At 49.4% G+C, this 25,930-nt stretch overlaps 9 protein-coding genes across 9 annotated transcripts; 4 read left to right on the top strand and 5 right to left on the bottom strand.

Moving 5' to 3' along the window:
* Positions 1 to 252: 252 nt before the first annotated feature.
* On the bottom strand, positions 253 to 2,563 carry PFICI_06715 (uncharacterized protein; the record flags this gene model as incomplete). Its single annotated transcript, XM_007835296.1, has 4 exons — positions 253 to 1,131; positions 1,185 to 1,856; positions 1,989 to 2,373; positions 2,445 to 2,563. The coding sequence occupies 4 exons, from the start codon at positions 2,561 to 2,563 to the stop codon at positions 253 to 255; spliced, it is 2,055 nt and encodes a 684-aa protein (XP_007833487.1).
* A 421-nt stretch (positions 2,564 to 2,984) lies between these two features.
* Positions 2,985 to 4,055, top strand: PFICI_06714 (uncharacterized protein; the record flags this gene model as incomplete). The annotated part of the gene is made up of 1 exon (XM_007835295.1): positions 2,985 to 4,055. The coding sequence occupies one exon, from the start codon at positions 2,985 to 2,987 to the stop codon at positions 4,053 to 4,055; it is 1,071 nt and encodes a 356-aa protein (XP_007833486.1).
* A 1,531-nt stretch (positions 4,056 to 5,586) lies between these two features.
* Positions 5,587 to 7,814, bottom strand: PFICI_06713 (uncharacterized protein; the record flags this gene model as incomplete). The annotated part of the gene is made up of 2 exons (XM_007835294.1): positions 5,587 to 7,476; positions 7,530 to 7,814. The coding sequence occupies 2 exons, from the start codon at positions 7,812 to 7,814 to the stop codon at positions 5,587 to 5,589; spliced, it is 2,175 nt and encodes a 724-aa protein (XP_007833485.1).
* A 3,500-nt stretch (positions 7,815 to 11,314) lies between these two features.
* PFICI_06712 (uncharacterized protein) lies at positions 11,315 to 12,262 on the bottom strand (the record flags this gene model as incomplete). Its single annotated transcript, XM_007835293.1, has 2 exons — positions 11,315 to 11,384; positions 11,436 to 12,262. The coding sequence occupies 2 exons, from the start codon at positions 12,260 to 12,262 to the stop codon at positions 11,315 to 11,317; spliced, it is 897 nt and encodes a 298-aa protein (XP_007833484.1).
* A 1,650-nt stretch (positions 12,263 to 13,912) lies between these two features.
* PFICI_06711 (uncharacterized protein) lies at positions 13,913 to 15,892 on the bottom strand (the record flags this gene model as incomplete). The annotated part of the gene is made up of 1 exon (XM_007835292.1): positions 13,913 to 15,892. The coding sequence occupies one exon, from the start codon at positions 15,890 to 15,892 to the stop codon at positions 13,913 to 13,915; it is 1,980 nt and encodes a 659-aa protein (XP_007833483.1).
* Positions 15,893 to 16,850: 958 nt separating this feature from the next.
* Positions 16,851 to 17,973, top strand: PFICI_06710 (uncharacterized protein; the record flags this gene model as incomplete). The annotated part of the gene is made up of 3 exons (XM_007835291.1): positions 16,851 to 16,910; positions 16,965 to 17,366; positions 17,425 to 17,973. The coding sequence occupies 3 exons, from the start codon at positions 16,851 to 16,853 to the stop codon at positions 17,971 to 17,973; spliced, it is 1,011 nt and encodes a 336-aa protein (XP_007833482.1).
* A 339-nt stretch (positions 17,974 to 18,312) lies between these two features.
* PFICI_06709 (uncharacterized protein) lies at positions 18,313 to 19,503 on the bottom strand (the record flags this gene model as incomplete). The annotated part of the gene is made up of 1 exon (XM_007835290.1): positions 18,313 to 19,503. The coding sequence occupies one exon, from the start codon at positions 19,501 to 19,503 to the stop codon at positions 18,313 to 18,315; it is 1,191 nt and encodes a 396-aa protein (XP_007833481.1).
* Positions 19,504 to 20,206: 703 nt separating this feature from the next.
* Positions 20,207 to 22,282, top strand: PFICI_06708 (uncharacterized protein; the record flags this gene model as incomplete). Its single annotated transcript, XM_007835289.1, has 7 exons — positions 20,207 to 20,423; positions 20,576 to 20,855; positions 20,920 to 21,038; positions 21,093 to 21,254; positions 21,337 to 21,608; positions 21,657 to 21,793; positions 21,853 to 22,282. 7 exons carry the CDS (start codon positions 20,207 to 20,209, stop codon positions 22,280 to 22,282), a joined length of 1,617 nt encoding a protein of 538 aa, XP_007833480.1.
* A 629-nt stretch (positions 22,283 to 22,911) lies between these two features.
* Positions 22,912 to 25,374, top strand: PFICI_06707 (uncharacterized protein; the record flags this gene model as incomplete). The annotated part of the gene is made up of 7 exons (XM_007835288.1): positions 22,912 to 23,109; positions 23,171 to 23,230; positions 23,283 to 23,332; positions 23,420 to 24,035; positions 24,155 to 24,552; positions 24,620 to 24,660; positions 24,722 to 25,374. 7 exons carry the CDS (start codon positions 22,912 to 22,914, stop codon positions 25,372 to 25,374), a joined length of 2,016 nt encoding a protein of 671 aa, XP_007833479.1.
* Between the last annotated feature and the right edge of the window lie 556 nt (positions 25,375 to 25,930).

Below are 25,930 nucleotides of genomic sequence, written 5' to 3'. Positions count from 1 at the left end.
CCCGGCAGAGGCGCCGCTATAGAAGGTGTGGAGTAGAGATAAAACAGTGGATTAGTTGATGCCGATTGGCCCTGCCATGCTGATAAGTACGATCCAGGTCGGCACCCGTGCAGAGAGGTTGTCCGATGGAACAGATAAGAAGAGTCCGGCCTGGGTTGCCTCGAGATACGGATTAAAACCCGCTCTCAGCTTGAAATGATAGTTTTCCATCAGCCCCTTTCATTGCGCTATCAAGGGCCACGACATACCGCACTAGGCTACAGCCAGGGTTGTCGTGCTATTCAAAGCACTTGGTTCTCCTGTCCATGTCAAGTCGAACAAGCCAGATATATCCCCAAACTCATCCAGTAAGAAGTCAGAATTGCCAAACATGGTGCTAAAATCTCCCTCCATTCCACCCAAATCCCCTAGGGGCAGGTCGCTGGAAAGCTCATGGGTGTTGCTGGGGCTAGTCAATGACTGTCTGGACTTGACCAAGCGCGTCGTCGCCTTCCCCAAGTCATCTATAATACCTTTACATCGCTTGGCCCCCGACCAGTGCTCGCCGATTGCACTGAGAAGGTTGGTGCAGATCGAGATATCCCCCATCCACGTATCCAGAGTGGTATTGTCCGCAATGCCCGGGACCATCCTGATGCAGTACATCATGGTGATTGCGCTCATGGTTATGGAGTGTAGCACTGTCCAAGAAGCTGCAAGTAAGTCTTGCTTGTAGAGTTCATCGTATAATCGGATAGCCATTGTCGCACTGCTGTAACACTGCGTCAAGACGTCTGGCGACGGCGAGGGTATCGCTGGACTCGGGCGGGTAACCAGCATGCGTATCTCGTGATATTTGATCTGGCACAGCATGTGTCCAAGATTGTTCTCACCGGGCTGGGCGCTGGGTATCTCAAGGTTCCACGCATCCAGGTTCTGCATCACGCCATCTTGCCATGCTGGGTAGTCGGCGATAAACGGCAATGCATAGGGCGGTGCGCCTCTGTTGATGCTGTTGGCAATATACTTGATCTCGGAGTTGATCCTTGCTAGCTTGAAGAGATGGATGGAAAATTGCATATGCGATCCATTTGAGACCGTCGATGGGGTACCTGGCGTTGAGAGTGCATCGTCGGAAATGTCTTGCGGTAACTGCCATCACTTAGTACCGAGAGATATACACAGCCCGATCATTGTACACGTACTCGCAACTCGCACGCTTCATCCCGGAGCCCAATGGGTCTCCCCACCGTCGTCGCTATAGTTCTGTCCAGTGTGTATACAGACCAAAACAATCTGGTTCGCATTTCTTGCTCGAAAAGGGAGACTCCTGATGATACATCAATCTTTCTCTGTAGCCCCAGGTCCAACAATGCAGCTATGCAATGATAGTTGAGATACCAAACACTAAGTTTGGCTGATGGGTTATGCATGGCGTACAAGGACATGAGAAGAAGACACTGTAGGCCTTGAAGAGAGTTTTGCACATTGATCTGGTCAAAGAACCGCATAGCCGAGATACCATACGAGTCGCTCAGAATACCCGGTCTCGAGACACGGGGGCATACCGAGGCACCGATGGCTAGCACCATGAAGACTTGAAATGCCACGACAGGATCGGGTTCCGATGGCTGATGCATCTGCTCCAGCATGTTCATGAAGGTTGGCCGGTGTAGAATTGGGTATTGGACATGAATCATGTTAAAATAGCTTTCACATAGAAAGTTGGCGCCCTGTCGAGATGGTAGGGGAAGTGGTCCCTGGATTGAATCAATAAGATCGCAAGGCAAAGGGAGCTTGTTGTTGGTCTTGTTGTTACTAAACGAATGAGTTGTCATCGTCCTCTCGGGTGATTGTAATAGTACACGGGCAAGGAACTGATAATCATAGAAAAGTCAGCCTGGGGCAACAGTGATCTCAACATGTCTTCCTTTTCTTCCCTTCCTTTGTTGTAATTTTATAGAAATGAAAAAGAGAAAAGATGTTGAAAGTCAGGCTTATTTACTCACATAACCACTTGAGGGCCCGATGTACCTGGCATCTTGCCCGCTGCCAAGTGCTATCAGGCCTATCTGATGCGTCGACGTGTTGGCATCGATAGCAATGTCGCGCCTAATTTCTGCGGGCCGAGATGTATCATTAACAAGCGGGACTCCAACCGGTTGGCTAGAGCCTTGGCTCTGGACGATATTCTCATTTGTGGCGTCTCTATCCGTGTGCGCACGTGAGTTTGCCTCCCGATTCGTCAGTTCGTCATCGGGCAACCCAAGGTCTTCGGCGTCAGACTCGGATGCCTCCATGGCCGGGGCATCCTGGGAGAGATCTATATCAGGACATCTCTCCTTGATGATGGACTCTAGCCATGCGATGCGATTTCGCAGATCGGCCAAGTGCCTGTTGTAAATAGTCAGCCCTACCTATTTCCTCCGCCGAACATGACAATGGCAGCGAGCAAAGGGCCTTACGCTCGAGGCAGACCGCGCATACGTGCACTCGCTCCATCTGCACATGCGATTCCTGCATTTTTGCAATTGCTACACGCCGGGAGAGCTCCATCACACTGCGAGACGCGGCAAGTCAACATGGAGGCCTTGTACACCGTACGGGGTAGGGGGGTGGGCTCGGCGATACGCACTCGTATTTTCCTCTTTTGGCATCTTTTACAAGCCAGACGTAGCCGGGGTCTATTCCGTCCACCCGTCATATCGGTCATGTGCTTCTGTGGCAGACATGGCAGAGTGTCCACGGTGGTCGAGGAGCTGACGGCGGAAGATATGCGAGGGTGCGGAGAAGAGCCCGAGGACGGACTTTTACCGTTGAACTTTAGTAGTGGACGAAAACACCTACACGCCTACTAGCTTACCCACAATGGCGCCGGACTAGTCCGCTATGATGAAGGACTCTTCCGCGGAAGCTCTAATAAGAGTTACGAATATGACAGCAATTAATTCGTATTTTTCTCTACGGAAAGCAGCTTGTTTGATACTATATTCAAAACTTGCAAAATGACAGAAGTTCAAGAGCCCAAAGTCTACGTCGAGGCTTCTGAAGCCAGACGCTTCGTGGAGGCCGTCTTGCAGGGCAACGGGGTACCCGCGGCCAACGCCGCCATAGTGGCCAAGTGCCTAGTCGCGGCAGACTTACGGGGCGTCGACACGCACGGCATCAACCGGATCCCCTCGTACATGGCGCGGATCCGGCAGGGCGTGCTGGACGCGGCGGCCTCGCCCGAGCTGCGCCAGGTCACGCCCGTGGTCGCGCACGTCGACGGCCATAACGGCTTTGGCTTTGTCGCGGCGCAGGCCGGCATGGCTGCCGCCGTCGAGTCGGCGCGCGTCTACGGCATTGGCATGGCCAGCGTCGCCCACTCGAATCACTTTGGCATGAGCGCCTGGGTCGTCCAGCAGGCCCTCGATGCCGGCATGATGAGTCTCGTCTTCACCAACTCGAGCCCCGCCTTGCCCGTCTGGGGTGGCCAGAGCAAACTCATGGGCGTGTCGCCTATTGCTTGCGGTGCTCCGGGCAAGGATATGCCGTTTATCCTCGATATGGCGCCCTCGATCGCCGCCCGTGGCAAAATCTACAAGGCCAAGAGGCGCGGCGAGAAGATTCCTCTGGATTGGGCTCTGGATTCCGAGGGACGACCTACCGATGACCCCGAGGCTGCTCTTGGAGGTGTCATGCTACCAATGGGTGGTCCGAAGGGATCGGCCTTGGCCATCATGATGGATGTATTTTCTGGCGTTCTATCCGGATCTGCTTACGCTGGCCATGTCACCAACCCTTATGACCCTTCCAAGCCGGCGGATGTCGGGCACTTTCTTGTCGCAATCAAGCCGGACCTCTTTCTGGACTTGGACGAGTTTCGGCAGCGTATGGACTATTTGTATCAAAGGGTTGTCGGATCCGATAAGGCGGCAGGGGTTGACAGGATCTATTTCCCTGGCGAACTAGAGCAAATTGCTCAGAGCGAGCGCGAGAAAACGGGCATACCCTACGTACAGGCAGAAATCGATGCTTTGAACGACGAGGCGCGCAAAGTCAATGCTGACTCAATCGTTATTAAGTCGACGTAGCAAAATGTATAGACTCAATTCAAGTATGCGGGCTCAGTCTGTTGTGACCTCGTGTTGTATCAGCATAGGCACTACACTTGTGCTTCCAGAAGAATTACACCGTGACCGCTCCTGGACTCTATCAGACGTACCAGGATTCTCGTATGCTTTCAAGATCATTCGCGCATGCGATGAGAATAAAAGTGCAGAGTACGTGTTAAGTGGCATGTCAATGCAACTTGCTTCTCAACACTGAATCTCGCAGTAGGCCTAGGAAGAGAAACGCTAGACCACTGTCGTAGTCTATTTGAGAAGCGAGACCTTGACTTCCCGACTCATCCCATCTATGTTTGCTCTTGACCCAAGCTTTAGAGATACAAATATCGAATGAACTATCCCTGAAGAATGACTGTCATACTTAGGCTCACCGGAATATCACTACGACAAAGGACTTGGTGAACTTGCATTTAATTCTTGGTACTAGAACTAATGCTCCTTGGTGTTACAAGTGACAAGGTGGGTGAGTAGCCATAAATTGTTCGATCCATGAAATGATGAGAGCCAACTGGAAATTATTTGTCAAGCGACTGCATCTTGTGTGGCTTTCTCTACTAATGAGGTGGTATACACGATCACGCCTTGGTCTAGAACAGTATCGTTTTGTAAGACAAAGCGACACAACGAGAATGCCGATAGGCTGTTGAAATCTTTGCATTTGGCCAGTCTTCAACAATGTAATGCTGTCGATTATATACACCATTGATCAGCTATTCTGGCACCGAAAGTAGTCTGTTTAGATGGGAAATATTGGCGGCGGTGAATGGTAAGCGGAAATGTCAACCACCTACATACCCTGGTGGGAATTTTAGCCCCAACGACAGATTGATTTCATAATGGAGAACAAAATGCCAAGCCGCCTGTCAGGTTCTCGAGGACTGCGGATACAATGCAAGATGATGCGGGAAAAAAGTTAGAGGGTTGTATCTGACTGTGTACATGTACAATATGCCCCAGCGCACGCGCGCAGTGCAGCCACTGAGGAGAGTACGATTTCGGCGATGGGGGCAGATTGGTGTAATCGGCTGCAGACGGACATGGAATAGCCTTGCGAGAGAGACAGACAATCCATGCAACCCAAAGTCAAATTCAATCAATGATAAACGTTGTTGCTACATTCATTGAATTTGTGCACTCATGCCGGGCGTAAACTAGCAGGGGCGTTTACAGAAGCTCTTCCGGGCCAGTTGCCAGCCTTATCCAATCTCACCGGCTCCATTGTACTACTGGCCGAGGCATACACGAAAGAAGCAATTTACACGCAACTTGACTCGCAATCTTGATCCCATACGTTAAGCACCGCGGTACCCATAGGTTTTATTCTGTTACCTCGTTACGGAACGGTGGTGGCCATAATAAATACCAACCGCTTCCAACGGCAACTGGCAAGCGGCAGGCCAGCCGAAGCTCCGTTTCAAGAAATACGGCATGAAGAACCGTTGAGGTCCATAATAACAATTTGGAATGCCTTGAGAGAAATCTCTCCAACCTCCATTTATGTTGCGTCTTCAAAATAGCTGAAATCATACTTGGCAGCAAGCTTGTGATGCATGGCTTCTTCTACTGCCGCCCAAGGCGTTTCGTCCAATGTCCACACGGCTGGTAGTGAAAGGTTTTGTTTATCAGACCACGGAACAATCTGAATCTGACTCCGCACGAAACTTGTGGTCTTATGCACATCATCATGACTGTGACCTGGCAATTCGGTCTCACGGTCAGACTTTTCGACTTTCCCGTTTGGACCGGCCGCACCCATGTGTTGACGGACTTTGCTGGCATCGTCATTCTTATTCTGGGACGTTATGCTACCTGCACGAATCATTCCAGCCATTCTGATCGCGGGGTCGAAAGAAAGTACCACCAGTACTTTCATGGCAGTGCTACCTCCTGCATTGCTTGTTGAATAGACAATAGTTCGGCAATCACCTGCCGCTGTGACGCTTCCACGAAGTCCGGCCGGATTCATGGCCTGATTGAGTCTCTGAAAAATGTCTGCACGAGCCTCGGCTTCCCTGTGATCAACATCAGGCGGCCAAAAGGCAATGCTGTTGCAATGAGCCCGACTGGCATCTTCTCGAGCCACTTGTCCATCGTGGGGGCCATGCTGTGCAGCAGCTTGTGTTGCAGCCGACGAGTTGCATGTTCTCGACCCAGTCCTGATCCGCAGGCGTTGTGTATCTGGATCATATGGGTGAGGATCGTCAACCAAATCCATAAATGTGCCACATGAATGAGAGTAAGTGGACAAATAAGTCTTGCTCCTGCTGAACATGGATGGTCCGTAATCGCCTGGATGGAACTGTCTTTCGGAGCTTCTGCCGAAATTGGGGCGATCACTGCTTCGGATCAAACGTACCAATGGTTCATCTGGCCAAGGATCGTTACCATCAATGCCGAGACCTGTGCTCTCAGGCCCGTCCCGCTCAGAGGTCGGGCGATCGAATCTTACATCCTTTGTGTAATATGTTCGTCTGTTTTCGCTTCCACCGTTCAGCCACTCGCGACGGCACTCTGTCAGCTTAATTGAGCCGTCCTCCTCGTGCTGACTGAGGGTGAGAAAAGTCCAGCGATCATCTATCGGTCCTTCCCTATGTTGCCTCCTGAAAGCGTCCCTTTTTTGCATGACCTCTATGCTTTCCCGGTTGAAGCCATCCAGTGAAACACGGAAGCAATAATAATAAGACGTCCAGTCAATCTCTTCCAATTCAAACGAGGTCTGATTGGAACACCCGTATAGATACTTGTCGAATATTTCAAAACACACGGCGGATCCAACTTCGTAACCAACCAAATCAGACATGGTCATCCTGCCAGCGTGAGACAAGTCTTGAGATTCCATGTTGTAGTGGTGGAGAATCCATTTGCGGTTACCACTTGCATCGTATTCCGAATGAGTACCATAAACCAAATCTTTTGCGTTGTTTCGTACAAAGAGGCGTATCGTTGATTCTAGCGGGATTGTACCGAAAAATTGCCGCTCTTGTGCATTGAAGACCATAAGCCAACTGCGGGGTGTTGGACGTGTGTAAGACAGCAGGCATGTTGTGATACCGGCTGCGTGGTACAAAGCTCGAAAAGTGTACTTTCGCCCAGTTTCGGATTCGGGAATTGAACGGGCAATGAGCCTTGGTATGTTGACGATGACCTCCTGATTATTGGTGTTTTGCAGGTCAAGAATATGGAGACGCTTTTCTGGACGGTCCCCTACAACATACAAAAGCCAGCCATTGTAATATATATAGGAGTCTGCGACCCCAACGATTCCCATTGCATACGGAGATGCTTGAGCGAATGCTCTTCGGCGCTTGACAAGTCTTCTAAGGGCCCTGTCAAAGCGGCCATCACTTTTTGCCTCGGCAGCTTCTGGTGAAAATGGAGCTTTCAACTAGGACAACAGCGTCAGCATAGCTCAGAGAAGCTGGTCAAGCCGGAGATTACCCTCAGAAGCATTTTGCATAGATTGACTTCCCTGACCAAATACTCAAAATGGTGGCAGGTTTGAGCCAAGTCGAAAATGGTCTCCAGTGATAGTTCTTGCACAATGTATGACAGGATTTCGTATGGTAGACGTTTGAATCCTGGAACTCGCGTGATCTCCGGCCCCTCTGAAGCATTCGTATGAGTGACGGATGCCGAGTGGACAATTTCAGTGGTATCATCATCGGTCCTGAAGCTGCCTGGCGTGAGAGTCTGAGAGGCACTGGCACTGGAACCTGGAGGCATCTGCTGGAATCTCCCACGATAATGGCTTCAATGATACGACCAAGAACATATGAGAACCCAACCTGCTGATTACATGAGAATGAGTCTGACGAGGACGGTAAGGCAAGGCTTACATGGTGAGAAAAGTGAAAAATGATGCAGAGGTCTTGCCCCAAGGCTCTTATACAAGTCTCAGTGGAGAGGGAAGTGAGTAGGTCCCCACCGCTGGTAGTGCAGCCAGCCTTACCTAGCCAGTAGGGCGTCGGAATGAATACCTACATTGGACTGGGGCGGGAAAGAAAATTGTTCGTGAACCGTTCGTACTGTCTCGCGTGCCACAATGGTGCTCCATTGACACGCCTGAGACAGAATGTCATTGTGGTCGTGCGGTTGCCATTTCCACGCAGCTGTGGCTGTTTTTTTTTTTTTTTTCCTGAGATAAGAAGAAACGGCAAGTTGTGGGAGAGAAGCAAAGACGGCGGAAACAGCCTCGGAAGAGAGCGTTTCTGGAGCTGAAACTCCAATGATGGTTATCAATCAGAATAAGCAAAGATTGGAAAGAGAAGAAAAGAAAGGCAGTACATTTCTTGTGGTCGCGACTTACTCATCGCATTCCTTTGGTGCTGAGAGCCTGGGCGACTCCTGCAAGGGGAATGGCTACGTACTTTACCTGCTTCCAGGTAGGCCAATCATGAACTCACCAACTGACTTCCATCGGATGCATGTATACTCGTCTCGGCACAGTCGATGAGGCAAGAGCTATGTCTCAACAATATCTCAGCGGTGACTCGGAGACTCAGATCGGCACTTGGACACATGACAACCTTTTCCTGTGTAAGTCGAAACAAAGGCAGAGCGATCCAGGTGCCCGCCCACCAGCCAGATCAGATCCTCTGTTGGCCGTGCAGTGCGGCTCAACAGGTGGGTCCTTATCCCACGTAACCCCTCCAAATTTTACAGCGGTGTACAGAGTACGTACATGCACTAGTATTCGCTCTGCTGCAGGTGCCAGGTGCTAGACCTCAGCCCGTGCCGCGGGGCTGGCTCTGCTAGGATCAACCGTTGCACTCACCCACCCGAGATCACCTTGTGTCTTTCCTGATTTTGATGAGTGATCAAGCCATTCATCATAAGGCTCCGCGCAGAGCCTCAATTTTTTCCCTCCTGACCGTGGTCCATCCCCTCACTGCATCCTTGACATTGATAGTAGATACATACGCCATGGAAAAGACCTCCCATCTCAGCAGGCCATGGGTCACGCACGATCCAGGTCAACGGAAAACCCCCCAACTTGATTTCCTACTCGCCAACCGGAAAGGCAACCGGAAATCGTCCCCCACTGCTCAACGGTCCCTGCTTGGCCGTAAGGCTGGGTTATATAATGAGGTAAACCCGTCCCCATTGCCTTTACTTTACTAGAACGGTAATATAGCCGAGGGTGGCCTGTTCCTGCGGCATTAGCAGCCGGAGCCTGGACCACCTGGTTGAGCAGAGCCTCATCTCGACACTGACGATTCACACCAATACCCGGGCGATTTCATTGGGGAGTACAAGTTTCATGGTCCATCACAAAACTACCTACATTGGCCAGACTTCAACCAGGCAAAACTTGCTAATTTTCATGAGCAGTCATTTCATAGAACTGATACTCATCACATGCTTGTATGAAAGTGGATGTTCTCAATCTGCACCTGTCCAGCCTTTTCCCAGGTATCAATCTGTAGCCTCACAAATGAGGTAGTCGGACCAAGGTCTGGAGCTACCCCGCAGCCCCCAAGTTGCAACACCTGAAAGCCCTCACACCATCATGGGTTGTATATATTCAACTTCGAGCGAACTGTGCATCAAGAAGGGAGCTCGTATCACGGATACGAAATGCCTTGTTGTGTAGACAATGCCAGCTGGTCAAATCGTACTCGTCGCAAGGTCATGAGACGGCATAAAGGTAAGGCCGATGATGAGACCGCGGCGCAGATCGCTGAATGATGGCGCTCTACGCGGTCGAATCAAGGACTTATTGGAACGTGTACAGGCCATTCATGAAAGGCTTGTATACGCAAAGGCACTTGATTGAGTGCGTGTTTGGTACTTATTGTAGGTGAGGCTTCAGGGTGTGGTAGTCTTGGACCCCAAGACGCATGTATTGCAAAGGGATTTGGGGATGCCTCCGATGCAATAAGTTCGTCTGGTGTTACAAGAAAGCCAAGATGTAACACATACATTCTTGTGGGATGCAAGTTTTGTCCAATTGGGACTTTTGTTGCGCTTGGCGTTACAGTCCACATCACTCAACTCGCTGAACAAGGCTGCGCTTCAAAGAGAGCGCTGGAGGCGCACTGCGTGCTATGATAGCACGACTCCGAATGAAACGATTCTTCGTGGCATTGTAATAGGCAATGCATGGTATGATGGCACTGAGCTGTATCTTCGTAGGGCAAACGTAGGATTAGAGGGCAGTCAAGTAAGCCACGATCAAAATGTTTGTGATGAGAATTTTCGGTGGATGTCATTATGGCCACGTTGTACCATTTGAGCTGGGCGCACAGGTTTGGCGTCACTAAAGGCGTCCGCAATGTCTCGTCGAAACGCAAGCCGATCACAGACGGATGAGACATTTGCCGATGTCGGCTCTCGCACAACGTCACCATTCTCAAAAAAAAAAAAAAAAAAAACCCCGTACGGATGAGAACACCGTTGTAGATTGAAAAGGAGATGCGGTGGAAAGTGCAATTTTGCTGCCGTGCCATGAAGATCGTGTGATGAAATATGAAACCTTGTGGCATACAGTACTCTAGTAAGCAAGACACAGTCAATCCGTTGATGCGGCAAGCACCATGCAATACTGCCCAAAACCAACAGGCACAATCCCATTAATGTTGGGCAATGATTTTGGCAAGAGAATCATTCGGAATGCCGTCTATGATGCACTACCAAAGCATAATTTCTCTCATTTGCCCACACGCGACACACCGCTCTGGGCTCCGATGCATTGAAATCCATGTGCGGCAGTCTTATTCAATAAAACAACGATAGTCTCCACATCACATATAGCCCGTACCTATTTACGCAAGTATTTGCGAGAAAATGCTCACGTGGCAGCCTCTCATCTAAATTGAATGATTCGGCACTTTCAACGGTATCCTGGTCCACGACTAGGAGACTCGCCCGGCACCTGTGGTAGCACAACTGAAGCATCACGAAGACAATTGTAGCATGGTTGTACTGCTCATCAGTACGCGAATGGATAATTGCCAGCACGCGACGACCACACTGATTTGAATGCTTTAACCCAAAGCATCGTCATCATGAGCGTCGCTGGAAGCCTAGGAGTGGGGCTGATATTACCTATCCCTTAGGCACTATTCTGTAACTTTTTATGACAAGTCGGGAAGATTTATATCGCCGTTTCTATTCTATTGACACCCAAGATTCCATTAAATAAAAACCCTTATCGTCACGAATATTATGTGTTCTCAAGGCTTCGCGGTCAAGGTGTTAAGCTGTTATTTGTGACGGAAGGCTTAATCCCAGTTGTTCCAGCATCTGGATCGGAGAACCAACCTCTCCGTGGGGTGATCTTTGTACTCAACCCTGTTGTATTTAGTAAATAATTCAAAAAGACAATGCGAAGGCTCAACATACAGTGTTTGCTGCCATAGATCTACATCATTCCACGCCACTCCGAGAAGCTGAGACAACAAGTTGGCAAAGCCATCTTTGTCTCTCTCTACTTTACGCATAACAGCAGAGTATATCTCCAAGGTCGTCAAGGCGTAGTCTGGGACAACGGCCGACTCTGGGGTCGCCATGCCAACAAGCGCAAACACCTTGTCGCGAATGTCGGTGCAGTGCCAGTCGCGGAAGATCTCAATCAATCGACTGAGTCGTGGAACTGGAGTATCAGGATGTCTCCAATGTGCTCGCTGCCAAACCATGGTGGCAGCAGCACTCTGCTTGATGGGTATCAGAAACTCGTGATGCGCAAACCAGTGAGCGTTTTCTATAGTCTCAAGCTTCAGATACAATGCCTCGATATCGGACCAGTCGGATTTCTGTGTGCCACACCACAGGGTGATCTTTCTCGCATGCAGCAATTCTTGAATAATCCACATTCGGCGCCAATATGGGCGCTCGCATAGCGCACTCAGGGCTTTCGCGGTCCTACTATCCCATATTGGGAGATATCCGCATCCTTTCATCCGCAGAGGGCTTTTGGACTGCTGTATCAAGAACTTCATACTGCAGTCGCTGTCATCGGCTTCGGGCCCCAACCAAGCGTATACTTCAGTTGCCTGCGCATAAATCGCCTTCATCATGCCCACTTGATGGTTCCGTTCTCGGACATCTTCCTGGTTGATACAAATTGCGTCGATCCAGAAATAAATCGGCTCCGTCAAGATTGCGGCCTGGAGACACAAGAACTTCCAAAGATTGTCTCCAATAGCTATGCTCCCGCCACGATCGAGCATAACTTCGTGTTTCACGGTTTGATCTCCCCATGTGTATGACAGTGCAATGTAGCTTGGGCATTCCCGTAAACTGTATTGGGAGAAGGAACCTTGGCATTGAACTTCTGATGCACTCGGTGAGAGTTTGAATAATCGTATCTCCTTTTTACTTGAATCGAGCGTCGAATAATGATCAGCTATATTGCTCCGGGGATGGCTGTAGGGACTCATAAGTCCTAGACGATGGGTATTGCGCATTGATTGTGTGGCCAGGTGCGCGTCTCCTGCTTGCAGGGCAACGTCAAGGTCCAAGAGGGGTTCTGCTCTCATCCATTCGAGAACCAATTGTGCCACACGATTGACAGATTCTTCTATCTCAATCCTGGTTTTGTCATCTAGTCTCGAGGCTATCGTGCGGGAGTCTTCTCCAAGTAGATGTGAGTGATCCTTTGGCCGATTGCAGCCCGGTGTTTCACAAATGGAGACTTTCTTGTGTGGGCCGCGATGACCTTCCCAGAGATAGCAAGCTTCTGTTCTACAATCAATTGGTGATGCTCGACTGGCAAGAAGATGCGGTCCAGTATGGTTGTTTTGTAGACAGCAGCCAGGTGAAGAGGCACATGACGGGGATAAGTGAGGTCCGTCGTGACCTTCCCGTTGTGGGCAGCGATGCCCAGTGGGTGATAAGTACTGACAGAGACTAATTTCATATCTATATTCATGTCCATGTCCATGTCCATCTCCATCTCCATCTCCATATCCGGACGTGTAGGTAAAGAAGCGGGGGCAACTAGTGACTAGTATAGGTGCTGGGTCTATCGGCTCGCTTGGCCTTGGTACGAGGAGGTGTATTGGTAAGTCTGGCGGGTCTGTAAGCTGTATCTTCTTGTGTCCAATTTTCGAGTCCGATAGCAACACGTGGGCCTTGGTCGGATCGTCAGGATTTGTTCGTACGTTTATCTTGTAGCGAGGTAACCAGATGTCAGTAGACGTGTGTGTTGGGCATCCACGTATAAGCGAGTTAGAAACGCTGCAGAAACAGAGGAGTTTATCGTGCTGGAACATTTTGGATATGAGACTCGGCAGCGGCCACTTTCATTGAGCTGGTAAGCATGCAAAATTTTGTTGATCTAGATTCGTTCTATTCTCCTTCTTTTGGATTCAAGGTGCGGGGAAATAGTCCTTGTATTTTACTTGAAGCCAGGTGGGCTGTGCCTGGGCGAGGCTGTATGCCTTTTGGATGCGCCGGCATGGCTTCTTGCGGGCCACCTATCACAATATGCCATCCGTTTATTGATGCATACAAGTGTGTGTGGCTGTGTCTTGTGATTTTGAGCTACTCGGTGGACAATAGGCAGAAGGCATACGTTGCCTCAGTGTCACCCTACTGGACAAGAAAATGTAGGACAATTGTGAGGGTGTACAACTTTTATCTTCATATTTTGGCTTTACTGCAATAATTGCGTCTTATCTGCATGTCGCAGCAATGTAAGCATTTCGATGACAACTAATCTGTCTCATGCGAATACAAAGATGAATTGAAGGATGGTCCACATCTAACGAAAACAAAGTGTGAACAAATAGACTTAACAAGCCCGTCTCGTTGCATCACCCGAAGGTCCCACTCTCGAAAACAAGACCAGTGACAAACTGTTTCTTGCTTTGATAAATTCAATTTATGAATTTGTTCTCAAGTGGTATCGTCTTTTCCAAAGTCAGACTGTGACACTTCATTGTGCCGTAGATCTTTGTGCTTAGTCTCTTTCGAGACGTACCGAAATTACGAGTTCCATCTTTCTCCAAGTCCTGGCCTGCAAGTAGCAGCAATTCGACTGGTTTGACGTGCAAATCAAACGTAGCCATAAGTCCGCACCAAGGATGTAGAAGTCTCTCTGCAGCTTGTGCAAACTTGTTGGTATCCGCAACGGATAATGGCACAGAAGTGACATCATTTGCTTGTAGCTCTTGTAGGCACTTTCTCGCATCTTTACAAGCTTGTTCCACTTCCGCCGGCGGCATCCCTATAAACAACGGGTTAGGATCTACCTCATGGCGCGAACGGTAGTTCAAGTCATATCCATTAAGGAGTATTCCTTGTCCAATAATATCATACGGGCTATTCAAGCCAACGCCGCGTATGACAAGCAAACCTTTCCCAAACCCCGTCTTCACAATCCAATCGTATTCCCGAGCTTCACTGCAAAGTAATGCCCCAATATTCGAGTGACAGAACAATGGCTGTGGCCAATACTTATTCGACACAATCTGCGATGTCATTTCGGCTTCGCGCAAGGTCGTTTCTCGATCGTTACGTCGCTCTGGGTCTAACAATGCCGTCAATTTGTTTGCAGAGTTTCTGGAGATGATTCTGAATTGGGTATCATAGATTCTGAAGTTTTGAGATGCGAGCCTTCCGTGCTGATCTTCTTCCACTTTCGATTCAACAGACCTTGCTGTGACTAGTTTCGCCATCTGTAGATCATCATGACAGATCTCGAGTCCTTTAAGGACCTGGTTGGCGGAAGAGCAATGTGCACTGAAGCTGAGAAATAATTCCGCCAACTCGATAGCAGCAGACGGCTTATAGACTGGCTCGATCGGCTGAACGCCATCGGGCCACTTGATCAGAGACAAAAGCCCAAAGACTCGGTCTTCTGGCTTACTGCACTTATATGTCTGATCAATCTTTTCAAACAACATGAATGGAGGCATCGGTGAGGCTGTGTCCATCTCCATGACGGTCCTGAAACAGTGCTTGCTGAACTTGAGAAATAGATCTCCGTCGTTGACACTTGAAGAGTCCCTGAGAAGTCGGAGACGAGCCGCAACATGAAAGAGTGTGTACACTTCTGATCTCGTAAAGCTATCATGGCCACAAAGGACCTCAAGCTTCTCTCCTGTCCCAAACGTGGCAGCAACTTCTTGCACTATCCAGAGGCGAGTCCAATAGGTCCTGTTGGCGAAAGCGAGGAAGGCTTTGCGAAAGCAAATGCCAAAGCCAGACTGTAATGGCTTTGATCCTTCGACGTAGTGCTGAATCAATTCGACGAGGACTCTCGAGCCGGTGTGGCCAGGGGGGCGAAAATCGATCACATGTTCGATCAATTGCCCATATCGTGAGGATATTTCGGGGGAGCCTTTCATGAAATCCAAAATTCCAGCAAGTTCATGACTGTCGTCGAGATGCGGACCTATGCAGGCCAACACTTTGGACGCTTTTGCATATATGCGGCCCATTGACGCAACTTGGTGACCTTTCTCCTCTGCATTTACCTGGTCGATGCAAATGGAGTCAATCCACAGGTAGAAACGCCCCGAAGGACTATATGAAGAAGCTTCGCCAGAGAGTCGAGCGTGATACAATTGTATTTGTGTCAAGGCATAATGACAGTTCTTTGTAACAGCCATCGGCCGAGTGTTGACGAGGACAGTTTGCGGGTCTTCAAGATCGCCCCATGTGTAGGATATCGCATGGTAGTGTGGTATATTCGCCCAAGAATGAATGCTCAGGCATAGCTCTAACGGCTTGTGTGGCTGCTGAGGGCTGATTTCCAGAAGGCGAATCTGTTCACCTGGAATTTCCAACTTATCATGTGAATACTGAGCACCAGACGACCATTCTAGCGACGAGGTCGTGTCGTCTTCACCCATCTTGTAGCTAAAATGGAGGTACCGGCAGGATTTGGGACGAGCGCGCGTTGTGGTGTTGCCGGAGTGCATACATGTCGCAATTATGACCAACGAAGATGAAAATTGCATGTTTATCGATGGATCACAAATTCTCACGGAGCCCGTACAGGCGGAAGCATCACTAACTGTGGCTGTGTCGCAACGCCCATGCATGATGATGTAGTCGCGTGATATTGCCTTTGGCTACATTTTTCCATTTCTGATGTTGTCAGTAGACCAAGGGAAAAGCATCAAGATTATTTGGCATCAGATCAAATCAAATCAATCGGGGAATTCCGACCGATATTTCCTGCCTAGAAGGAGTCAGCAACCCCCCGATGAGTTGCGAATGCTCGGGACGGAGTATGAAGAAGAGATTCGCTATGGTACATGTCCCTTTCAGCACTCATTGCGCCCTTCTACCTAACGCCTACGGTACCTGTTAGCGCCTAGCCCAAGGTAAAAGTTAAACGACCAGACGACTGGACACTACCTAAGGTTAGGTGACTTCCAGGACGTGCAATTTCTAGTTGCCGAGTCTTTAGATCATCTTCTCACACTTTTCTGACTTGACACTGAACAGTACGGTCTGCCTTTCAAAAATCGAAGGATAGATTTCTTCTCAATGCCTACGCGATAATCGAGCGATGGCTCACTAAATCAAAAAGCGGCCCGGGACCGGTCGCCTAATACCGGCAGCGGGGCGCTCGCGGGGTTCGGAGAGAACACCGGCGGACTCGTAGGCGGCTTGAACCAGAGCGGGGGATGGCGTGACCTTGGATGTAGTAGATCCAAATGAGATGGTGACTCTTCTGTGTTTTATTCTGCTATAACATTGACATTACTGGACATTTTCACGATTTGCGAAATAGCATAGAAAATTAAGCCGATTGATTAGCGCCAATCGAAATCTCGTTCAAGCTTGCAGAAGATATCGAAAATGGGCGCCAAAATAGCTGATGCAAAGGCAAAGCCACTGCCTCCTGGTGTTTATACTCCGGTAAGTATCGTAGCCAAACCTTGTCTACAACACTGATACTCACGCTTTACCCAGGTCATCACATTATACGATGACACTCCCACCCAACCCGTCAACCTAGAGGCCATGTATACGTACTGTCAATATCTGGTAAACAGTGGCATGCACGGTCTGGTGTACCTCGGGACAAATGGCGAGCTTGCCCTTTTAACTCACGAAGAAAGGCAAAGCATCATACGTACTGCTCGCAAGGCAGTGGTTGACCTGGGCCTTCCTGACTATCCCATTGTCGCTGGCATCAGCGCGCAAAGCACTGTTGAGACCATACAGTTTGCAAAGGAAGCTGCTGAAGCTGGTGCCGGCTGGGGTCTTCTTTTGCCGCCCAGCTACTGGGCAAAAGCACTATCGTCTGACGCTCTGATTGCCTATTATCGTGATGTCGCAGATGCGAGCCCAATACCTGTTGTTATTTACAATGTAAGTGTCTCTCCCAAAATTCATCTACATTTGGCATGAATTGCTTACTAGCAGTCAGTTCCCCGGAGTCACTTCGGGCGTAGACTTGGACTCAGACCAGCTCTCGGCACTGGCATCGCATCCCAACATCGTGGCCACCAAACTCACCTGCGGCAACGTGGGCAAGCTGACCCGACTGACGTCCAAGTTTGAGCCGCCGCACTTTGGCGTCTACGGCGGCAGCAGCGACTACCTACTGCCGACGCTGCACGCCGGGGGCAACGGCTGCGTCACGGGGCTCGGCAACTGCTTCCCCAAGTCGACGGCCAAGATTTACGACTACTGGGCGGCGGGCCGACTGGACGAAGCGCGCGAGTTGCAGGATCTGGTCGCCAATGCCGAGTGGGCGTGCAAAAAGTCTCTGTCGTGTACGAAATACGGGGCTTGGTGGTACGTCGGTAGGCAAATTGGGTTGAACGATGAAAGCATGTTCAAGATGCGCAAACCATATGTAGAGTTGGGCGACGGGTTGAAGAAATGGAGTCTTGAGACCATGAAAGTGTTGGAGGAAGTAGAGAAGAAACTTCCGGGGAGAAAAGGGGCATCGACGGTGAATGGCTCGTCATGATTATAATATTTGGCATATATACCTCAGCATATTCTCCCATGAATAGACCCCACATGATGTATTCTGAACAAGTCTTGGGTGACCCGATTCTGCTTAGGCGTCCGATGTTTGACAAATTGCTAATTTTTATGAACGACTCGTTCGACCAAGTTGCATGATAACAACAGGCAAGTAAAGACTTGGATGCCCCGATCAATTTCGTGGCTGCGATAGTTTCGAATCCTGCTATTTCCATGCTCCTATTGTGTCATCTTCAACTCTATGCGGTCCGATTGATACAATTACGAGCACTAATTCGATCAAATCTTTCCATTCATCTATTTATTCAAGCGCTTGTAGCTAGTCTGAAGCGTTTACAAACATCTCAACATCATCGATGTGCACATATTTTATGTTTTGCCGATGATAAGTATATGCCAGGTGCACACCTTTTTGACCCTTTGTCGCATCATCGACAAAGATACTTGGATAACTCAGTTCTCGGTTTGTACGCTCCACGGAATTGTTGGTCATGCAGAAACCATCGCCGTCCTCCAAGACTCGGTATTTCCAGGTAACACCATCGTCCTTGGACAGACCGACTGACAGAGCTTTGCGCGGCGTTCCCCAGATTGCCGCCTTGCCGCCGACCCCAGGCTGGTTCACCCTAGTGTCGTCTGCAGGAGTGATGTCGTCGTAGAGTCCTTCTCTTCGCGCCATATTGCTCTCGGCACGCGAGTCGTTGAACACAATGACGAGATCCCCGTTGGGCAGTGCGGCTGAACAGATGCCCGAATTGGGATTTGGCAGTGTCGTTTTCGCAGGAGCGGACCAGTTGATACCGTCTTTCGAGGTAGCCCTGTAAATGTTGTCTGCCCACCGGCTCCTGAAGAAGGCGACGTAGGACTTTTTCGTGGGGAGCGCAATTATGTTCATGTGTACACATCCCCTCGAGTCCGGCACTACGCTCTCTGCCCATGTCTTGCCACCATCTTTGCTGTACATTACTGCCGATACATCATCGCTCCCGATCCATCGGAAGCCGGGTGGAGCACGGCAATAAAAGACGGGCAGCAACCATGTATTATCCGGGAGGACAACAACAGGCTGCCGGACAAATGCGCCCTTCTTTTCCGGGAATGGCTCAAATGGCTCCGACCACGTTTGGGCATCGTCTTTTGAGATGCGAGCTATGATAGCTGCCTCGTCTTGGTTTCCGGCTGATTGAGCTGTATGGAAGAGCCATATAGCACCGCCAACGGGATCACGAAACAAGACGGGATTCTGCTCGCTGCGCTGAGCATCATGTGACAAGCGGACAGGTTGCGTCCACGACGAAGAGCCCGGGCTCAATCGCGATGAATAGATTGAAATATCTGAAGTACCTTCCTGAGTTCCACCAAACCAGACACTGAGCAGTGTTTTATCTGGAAGTTCAAGAAGGTTTGATGCATGGCATTGAACCGTGGCCGCTGGGATATTGTCGACGCGAGAAATGTGGCGATCCCCCGTCTTGGGACTGTGTGTTGCGAGTGTTGTTGTGAGAGACATGATGATCTGATTGCCTGTTGTCGTCTAGATCACTGGCACCATCCCTGAGATCATGCTTGAGCACTCTTATGTAGACGTGGAGTTGCTTCACACGTGAATGGCCCATGTATTAGACAATCCGGGGGGTTCAGTGGGCCAAAAGCGGTAAGGTATACAGTTGCGACAAGACCGGTAAAACCTTCGCCTTTAGCATACCAAGCTCGGACACTGAATCCCTCGCCTGAATGTGTTTCGAGGCAAGCCACCAGCTGATCTCGGTATTCTCTCCTGAACGTCGGACTTGATTCCGATGCGGGGGAAATCCCCATACTACCATAGGTCTCTGTCAGGGAAACCAAAGGCCTGGGACGCGCTAGAGAGGGTCGCTGACTCGCCCATACCCACCCCCACAACTTCAATGAATCTTACCCCATAGCCAAGCAGCCCAAGCTTTCTGGGGTAACGGTGCGAGTTGGCCTTGGCTGCTTGAATGATGGGTTACAATGGCAGTTCTCTGTGGGTTGAACGCGTACCAGACATCAACCCATGAAAAGGCCATTGCTAATGCCCCAAACTAGAGACCTGCAATACCCTCCAACTTATAAGTCAATGGTTCTCCAGAGCGGTTGATTCAAATCCTCGTCTCGACTTCCTGTTTTGTCCATATCTCATGGCACTATAAGCACCTATCAACTCAGAGACATCCGATACAGAACATCTCACTATGGGCGGTGGAACTTCTATCTGGGCATCCCCTGAGTGGAAGTCTGATCCCAAGGAGATATTCAACTGGAGACTATTCTACCTCACAGGCACTGTCGCTTTGGCAGGATGCTCCTATGGTTTCGACCAAGGTAATATTGGTGGCGTTCTCACTTTACCCAGTTTCAAGCGTGCATTTGGACTGGACGTGTTGAGCGAAGATGAAGCTGACCAGCGATGTACGTACCCTTCATGATGATGACCAACTTTCAATTCCTACTTGAGTACACGAATATAGCTAACACTAGTTAACACAGCCGGAAATATTGCTGCAATGTGTTCGTACACGATGACCCCTTTCCAAGAGACAATCAGACTAACACAAAGTCAGTGGCGGCTGGAGGTTCCGCTGGCGCCTTGATCGCAGCACCATTCGCCGACTATGTCGGTCGAAAATACTCGATGATCATCTTCGGGTTTCTGTTCATCGTCGGCGCTACTATGCAAGAAATTGCCATACTAGATGTTTTTTATGCTGGGAGATTCATTGCTGGACTGGCCATTGGAGCCACCAGCATGCTTTCGCCGCAGTATCTGGGAGAGAATTCGCCAAAGAGCATCAGAGGATCATTGACAACATCATACAACTTGTGCATTATCCTTGCGCTTAGGTAATACACTTGAAACTATATATAACCTTGATCGCAGATAACCTACTGACACCTCATGTCATAGTCTCGCCTTCTGGACCAACTATGGTGTATCCTTGTGGCCAACATCGAGCAATTTGCAATGGAAGCTGGCATTGGGCATCCAGATTATTCCCGGAGGCTTGATGTTTCTCATGATGTTTTGTAAGAAGCCCATATTTCACATGACTCTACTTGCAGCTGACTTCTTTCCAACAGTGGTGATTGACACACCGCGAGCCTTGATATCCAAGGGTCAGAGAGAAAAGGGTCTCCAGAACCTATGCAAGCTACGAAACCTCCCGACCGAACACCCATACCTGAAGCAAGAGTACATGGAAGTTTGTGCTCAGGTTGATGCCGAGCGGGAAATGACTACGGGTATGTTGACTTTATATGGGCAGGCTGTTGTGGCCTTTCAAGATTGTACCTTCAGCCGCTGACTCGCATCCTATACTTGTAGGGGTGAATTATTGGGTGGTCATGAAAGATATTGCCACTGTTCCCAGCAACCGCCGTCGATTCTTCCTGGCTTCCATGCTTTTCTTGTTTCACAAGTTCACCGGAACAGACAGTCTCAACTACTTTGCTCCGGAGATTTTTGAGATGATCGGTGTTCAAACCGGTTCTCTTACACTCTTGACCACTGGAGTCTATGGTCTGGTTAAGCTAGCAACGACTATCATCTATGTGGCATATATTGTTGACCGTGTTGGACGACGCAAGCCGTTGATCGTATGTCTCTCGATAATCTATGCCAGTGCTGTAGCTAATATTGGACAGGTTGGCGCTGTTCTACAGGCAACGGCCATGCTGTATATCGCTCTCTACGTCAAGTTTGCCAACCCCGACTCCACTGGTGGAACACCGGCAGGTGGCATTGTTGGTATCATCTGGATCTATATATACGCCTTTGGATGGTAAGTATTTCCCTTACTGGATCAAGACATGAAGATTCAATGCTAATGCACTTTTCCAGGTCCTTTGGATGGTCTGTTGCCCCATATGTGGTGGCGGCCGAAATCTTCCCCGCTCGGATCCGCTCGTTCTCAATGAGCTTCTGCTTCTTCATCAACTGGATTGTGGACTATGGCATCACCAAAGCCACACCACTGATGATGACAAACATGGGCTGGGGGACATTCTTGCTCTATGCAATCCTGACCTACATCGGAGCGGTTTATGTCTACTTCTGCATGCCGGAGCTGAAGGGAAGATCTATCGAGTCCATGGACGATTTGTTCCAACGCTCCATCTGGACCATGTGGAAACACGCTTACCCCACCGAGGAGGAAAAGGTGCGCCATGACGTGCAGGAGAAGATTGTGGGCGATCTAGCAGATGAAGAAAAGGTGATTGAGGGAAAGGATCAAGAGTCGACGGTGGTGCACGCAGAGAGATGCAATTAGAGTCCTCCTGATTTGGTCATGAATTGATGAGAGAGAAGAGACGGAAGTTTATGGGACTATGAATTCTATCTAGGTTAGAAATGCCAAAGCTGTAACTACGAGCGGAGCACAACCCCCGTTCCTCCCCTTCTAAACGTTGTGGCATTGCTCTTCTATCCACGTCCGAATCATCGCCATGTACCTAGTTACTTTCTTCTTTCTTCAATCAGTATGAGAATGAAGCAAATACGATGCACCATTTGCCACGTTGTGTAGGCTCAACAACTTCACCCTTTCAAGAAACGACAAGAGTTGAATCGCATCAACCTGCGCACTGATGCCGCTAGAGGCGCCAGCATTTCGGATGGGATCCGCGTGTCGCGTCCAACGCCCCTATCATGTAGCACGCTTAGGGGCTGACGGTGCCAGTCTGGGGTAATACTCCGCCAGACCCCGCGTCAACTTGAACCAGTTAGGGGCCTAGCTCCAGGCGATACCCACTAACTTGGACATCCCCCAAATGGCCCCATCCCCAGGGCTTCTCCACGACAAACTAATTCCACCGTTGCAGACTGGCAAACTTCCCCTCAATTTCTCCTCAGGTAGGAAATGACTCTACATGGTCAAGTGCAAGAGACTTCAAAGAAATCATGTCCAAACGGTCGTGGGATGAAGCTCTTCGGGATGACGAATCATCAATACAGCCTCCTTCGGGGGTTCGGAGGTATTCGCTCGTCGAGCAAAGACAGGCTTCTGCCAACGCTGTCCCAAGCAGCGATCTACTACCCCAATTTATTCCCAACATTTCTAGAAAGGTGAAGGCTTGTGCAGCATGTAGGAAACACAAGGTATGATGCGCCCGAGATCCAGGGTCTTGAGCTACCAAAGTATATGCTGACAATGCACTAGATCAAGTGCATAATGGACGAGTCTGGTCCCCCTTGCCGGAGATGTGACGAGAAGAAACTCGTGAGTCTTCTAGATATATGCACAAATAACTCGCTTCTAAGTAACGCAACAGGGCTGTGTGTTGAACAAGAGTCTTCAGACTTTGATAAGCGAGCGCTCAGAGTAAGTGACTGGCCAACTGCAAGTAGACAGTCTTTTGTTGTCTCAAACTCGCATCTGCAGGTTAATTCTGTTAACGACAATATGTAGATCATCTCAGGAACTGGTACATGATATCGAAATGATGCACAGTCATCTCCAAAAAGTCCTGAGCAGTCTGAATCTGCCTCCTCTTGGCCGCTTACAGAGCTCGAAACAGAGACTGCATACTCCAAGCTCCGAGGAACTAAATCACTTTCACCGTGAGGATGAAGTGCTACCATCGTGTGATGCCTCACCAAAAGCCTTACCTGAGGATGATCATGATCTACCAAAGCCCCCGATACAGTCTCTATATCACCTAACCAAGCTCAGCGCTCTGCGGTCTCCAGACACCACCGAATCAAATGAGGTACCAAGGCAGCACGGTGCAGCCATAGATGACTTTATTTCGAGAGGAATATTACCACTCGAAGAAGCTCAACGTCTTTTCAGCCTCTACATGAATCATTTGGATCATTTCATGTATGGCATCGGTGGGCGGCATAAGACGTTGGAAGCGTCAAGACGTAGTAGCCGCATCCTCACCGCCTCGATACTGACAGTCGCTGCGTTACATGATCACCAAGGAAACTCTCTCTATGGAATATGCAGCAAAGAGTTCAGGCGTCAACTTGCATCTTCATTTCTCAATCGACATATTGACAGAGACTACTTGAGAGCCATGGTGAGTGCAGCACACTCGGCCAACATTCTGCATAAATGCAGTTGTCCATGTTGACTTGGTGCGAATTTCGTGACATTAGCTGGACTATGTAGAGCCTAATACTGACTATGATTCCGCAGTGTATTGCCTCGTACTGGCTCTCGGAGATCAACTGGACCGTCTCAGGGTATGCAATCCGGCGGGCCACAGAGTTCAATCTCATGAGCCATTACAACAGAGCAATCAATGACGGCAATGAAGAGTCGGCAGACTTTGTTCGGCTGTGGTATGTGATGTATATCTGCGACCAGCATTTGTCAACGCTGTATGATCGGCCCTCTGTCATCCGTGAGGACCCTGTCATTCAAGGCTGGGGTGCTTTCCTCCAATCGTCCACCAGAACCAATGAAGACAAGCGCCTTGTAAGCCAGGTTGCATTGTTGAATATTATTCACAATATTCATGACCTCTTCGGGGCCGATAAGGGAGAGCCTGTGCCACAAGTCTATCACACGCAGATCGCCAGCTTCGGGCGCCAGTAAGTCAAACCTGTTCGCCAATACTGTGGTATATACCACTCCAGATCTGTAGCTAACTGTTCCTAGGCTTGATCAATGGCTTCGAGAATGGTCCACGGCACTTCCAGGTATGAACTTTGCAATTACTACTCACGCGTTGTTTAGACAGCTAACATTATCTGCCGATAGAGCACCATGAGCACATTGGGCGGTTTCCTCGAAAGGGAGTTTTGTTGCACTATCATTTCACCAAGTTGCATTTATACAGCCACGTATTTCGCGGGCTACAAAACGCCGACATTCCGCCGCGGTTCCTGGATTCTGCTGCTTCTGCAACCACGGCCGCTGTCGCGATCATCAACACCTTAATCAGTGACCCGGAGATTCGGCCCGCTCTGATCGGCATACCCTCTTACATGCATTCCATGACGGCTTTCGCAGCCATGTTCCTGGCAAAGCTGGTCATGACGTACGGCGACCAGCTCCTCGAAAGGACAGTCGTCATTGATTTGATCTCCAAGCTTATTGACTTGTACCACTCGACTGCAGCTGGCAAATTTCACCTGGTGAATATGATGGCAAAAGGACTGGAAAGGATAGTCAAGACCTTGAAGGAGTCCTACCGACAGCAAGAAGTGAACAGAAGTATAGATGTCTCGTCAGCTACGCTAGATCCAAACGCTTTTCCAGACTTTGGAGATTTGGGATTGGATGGCGAAAGTGCCTTGTTCGACGCAAGCTTTCTGACGGACTTTGACATGAACCTTGGTGCTTCGATAATACACCTTGGCAACGGTCCAACGGCATTTGAAACGACCGATCTTAGTCCACGTTTGCTATAGTGTACACATTGATCCGGCAACAGCCCTTCAAGCTTCAGCGACAGCGATTTAGGTTCACGGAAGAGCTGGGGAGAACGGGTTGGGTATAGATCATGGTTTCGCGAAGTGTGGCTCGTTTAAGGATGCCCTGGCTCTGACGCATCCACGTTAGACCGACTTCCGGGGAAATATTTATATTTAGACAATTCGAAATACTCCGTAGAACATGAACTCAGCCTTTAACTCTCTCCAGTTCACAAACGTTGCCGGCTCGACTCATCTGGAGCTGGTTGTGAAGAGGGAAGAACCTTCCCAACCCATCAAAATCGAGGACCCTCAGCCCTGGGGTATCATAGCTTTAGGCAGCATCCTTTTTAAAAATCTGCGAAAGTGGAAAGAATAAGCGAAAAAGAAAAACGTGGAGAAAGAAAGAAGATAGAGAAACAAATTAGAAAAGAAATATATAAATTTTTTTCTAAAGTAATTTCTTGCCCGAGACTGGCCCCTGGAATTATGTCCGATGCGGGAAATGCTTACATGAACTGCCCCGCAGAATTGCATTGTGCCCCCGGCGTAT

Source organism: Pestalotiopsis fici (genome assembly GCF_000516985.1).
Source record: "Pestalotiopsis fici W106-1 unplaced genomic scaffold PFICI_Scf_4, whole genome shotgun sequence".
In the NCBI taxonomy this organism is placed as follows: domain Eukaryota; kingdom Fungi; phylum Ascomycota; class Sordariomycetes; order Amphisphaeriales; family Sporocadaceae; genus Pestalotiopsis; species Pestalotiopsis fici.
The sequence above is the reverse complement of the archived record's forward strand: the minus strand, read 5'-3'. Positions and strand labels throughout refer to the sequence as shown.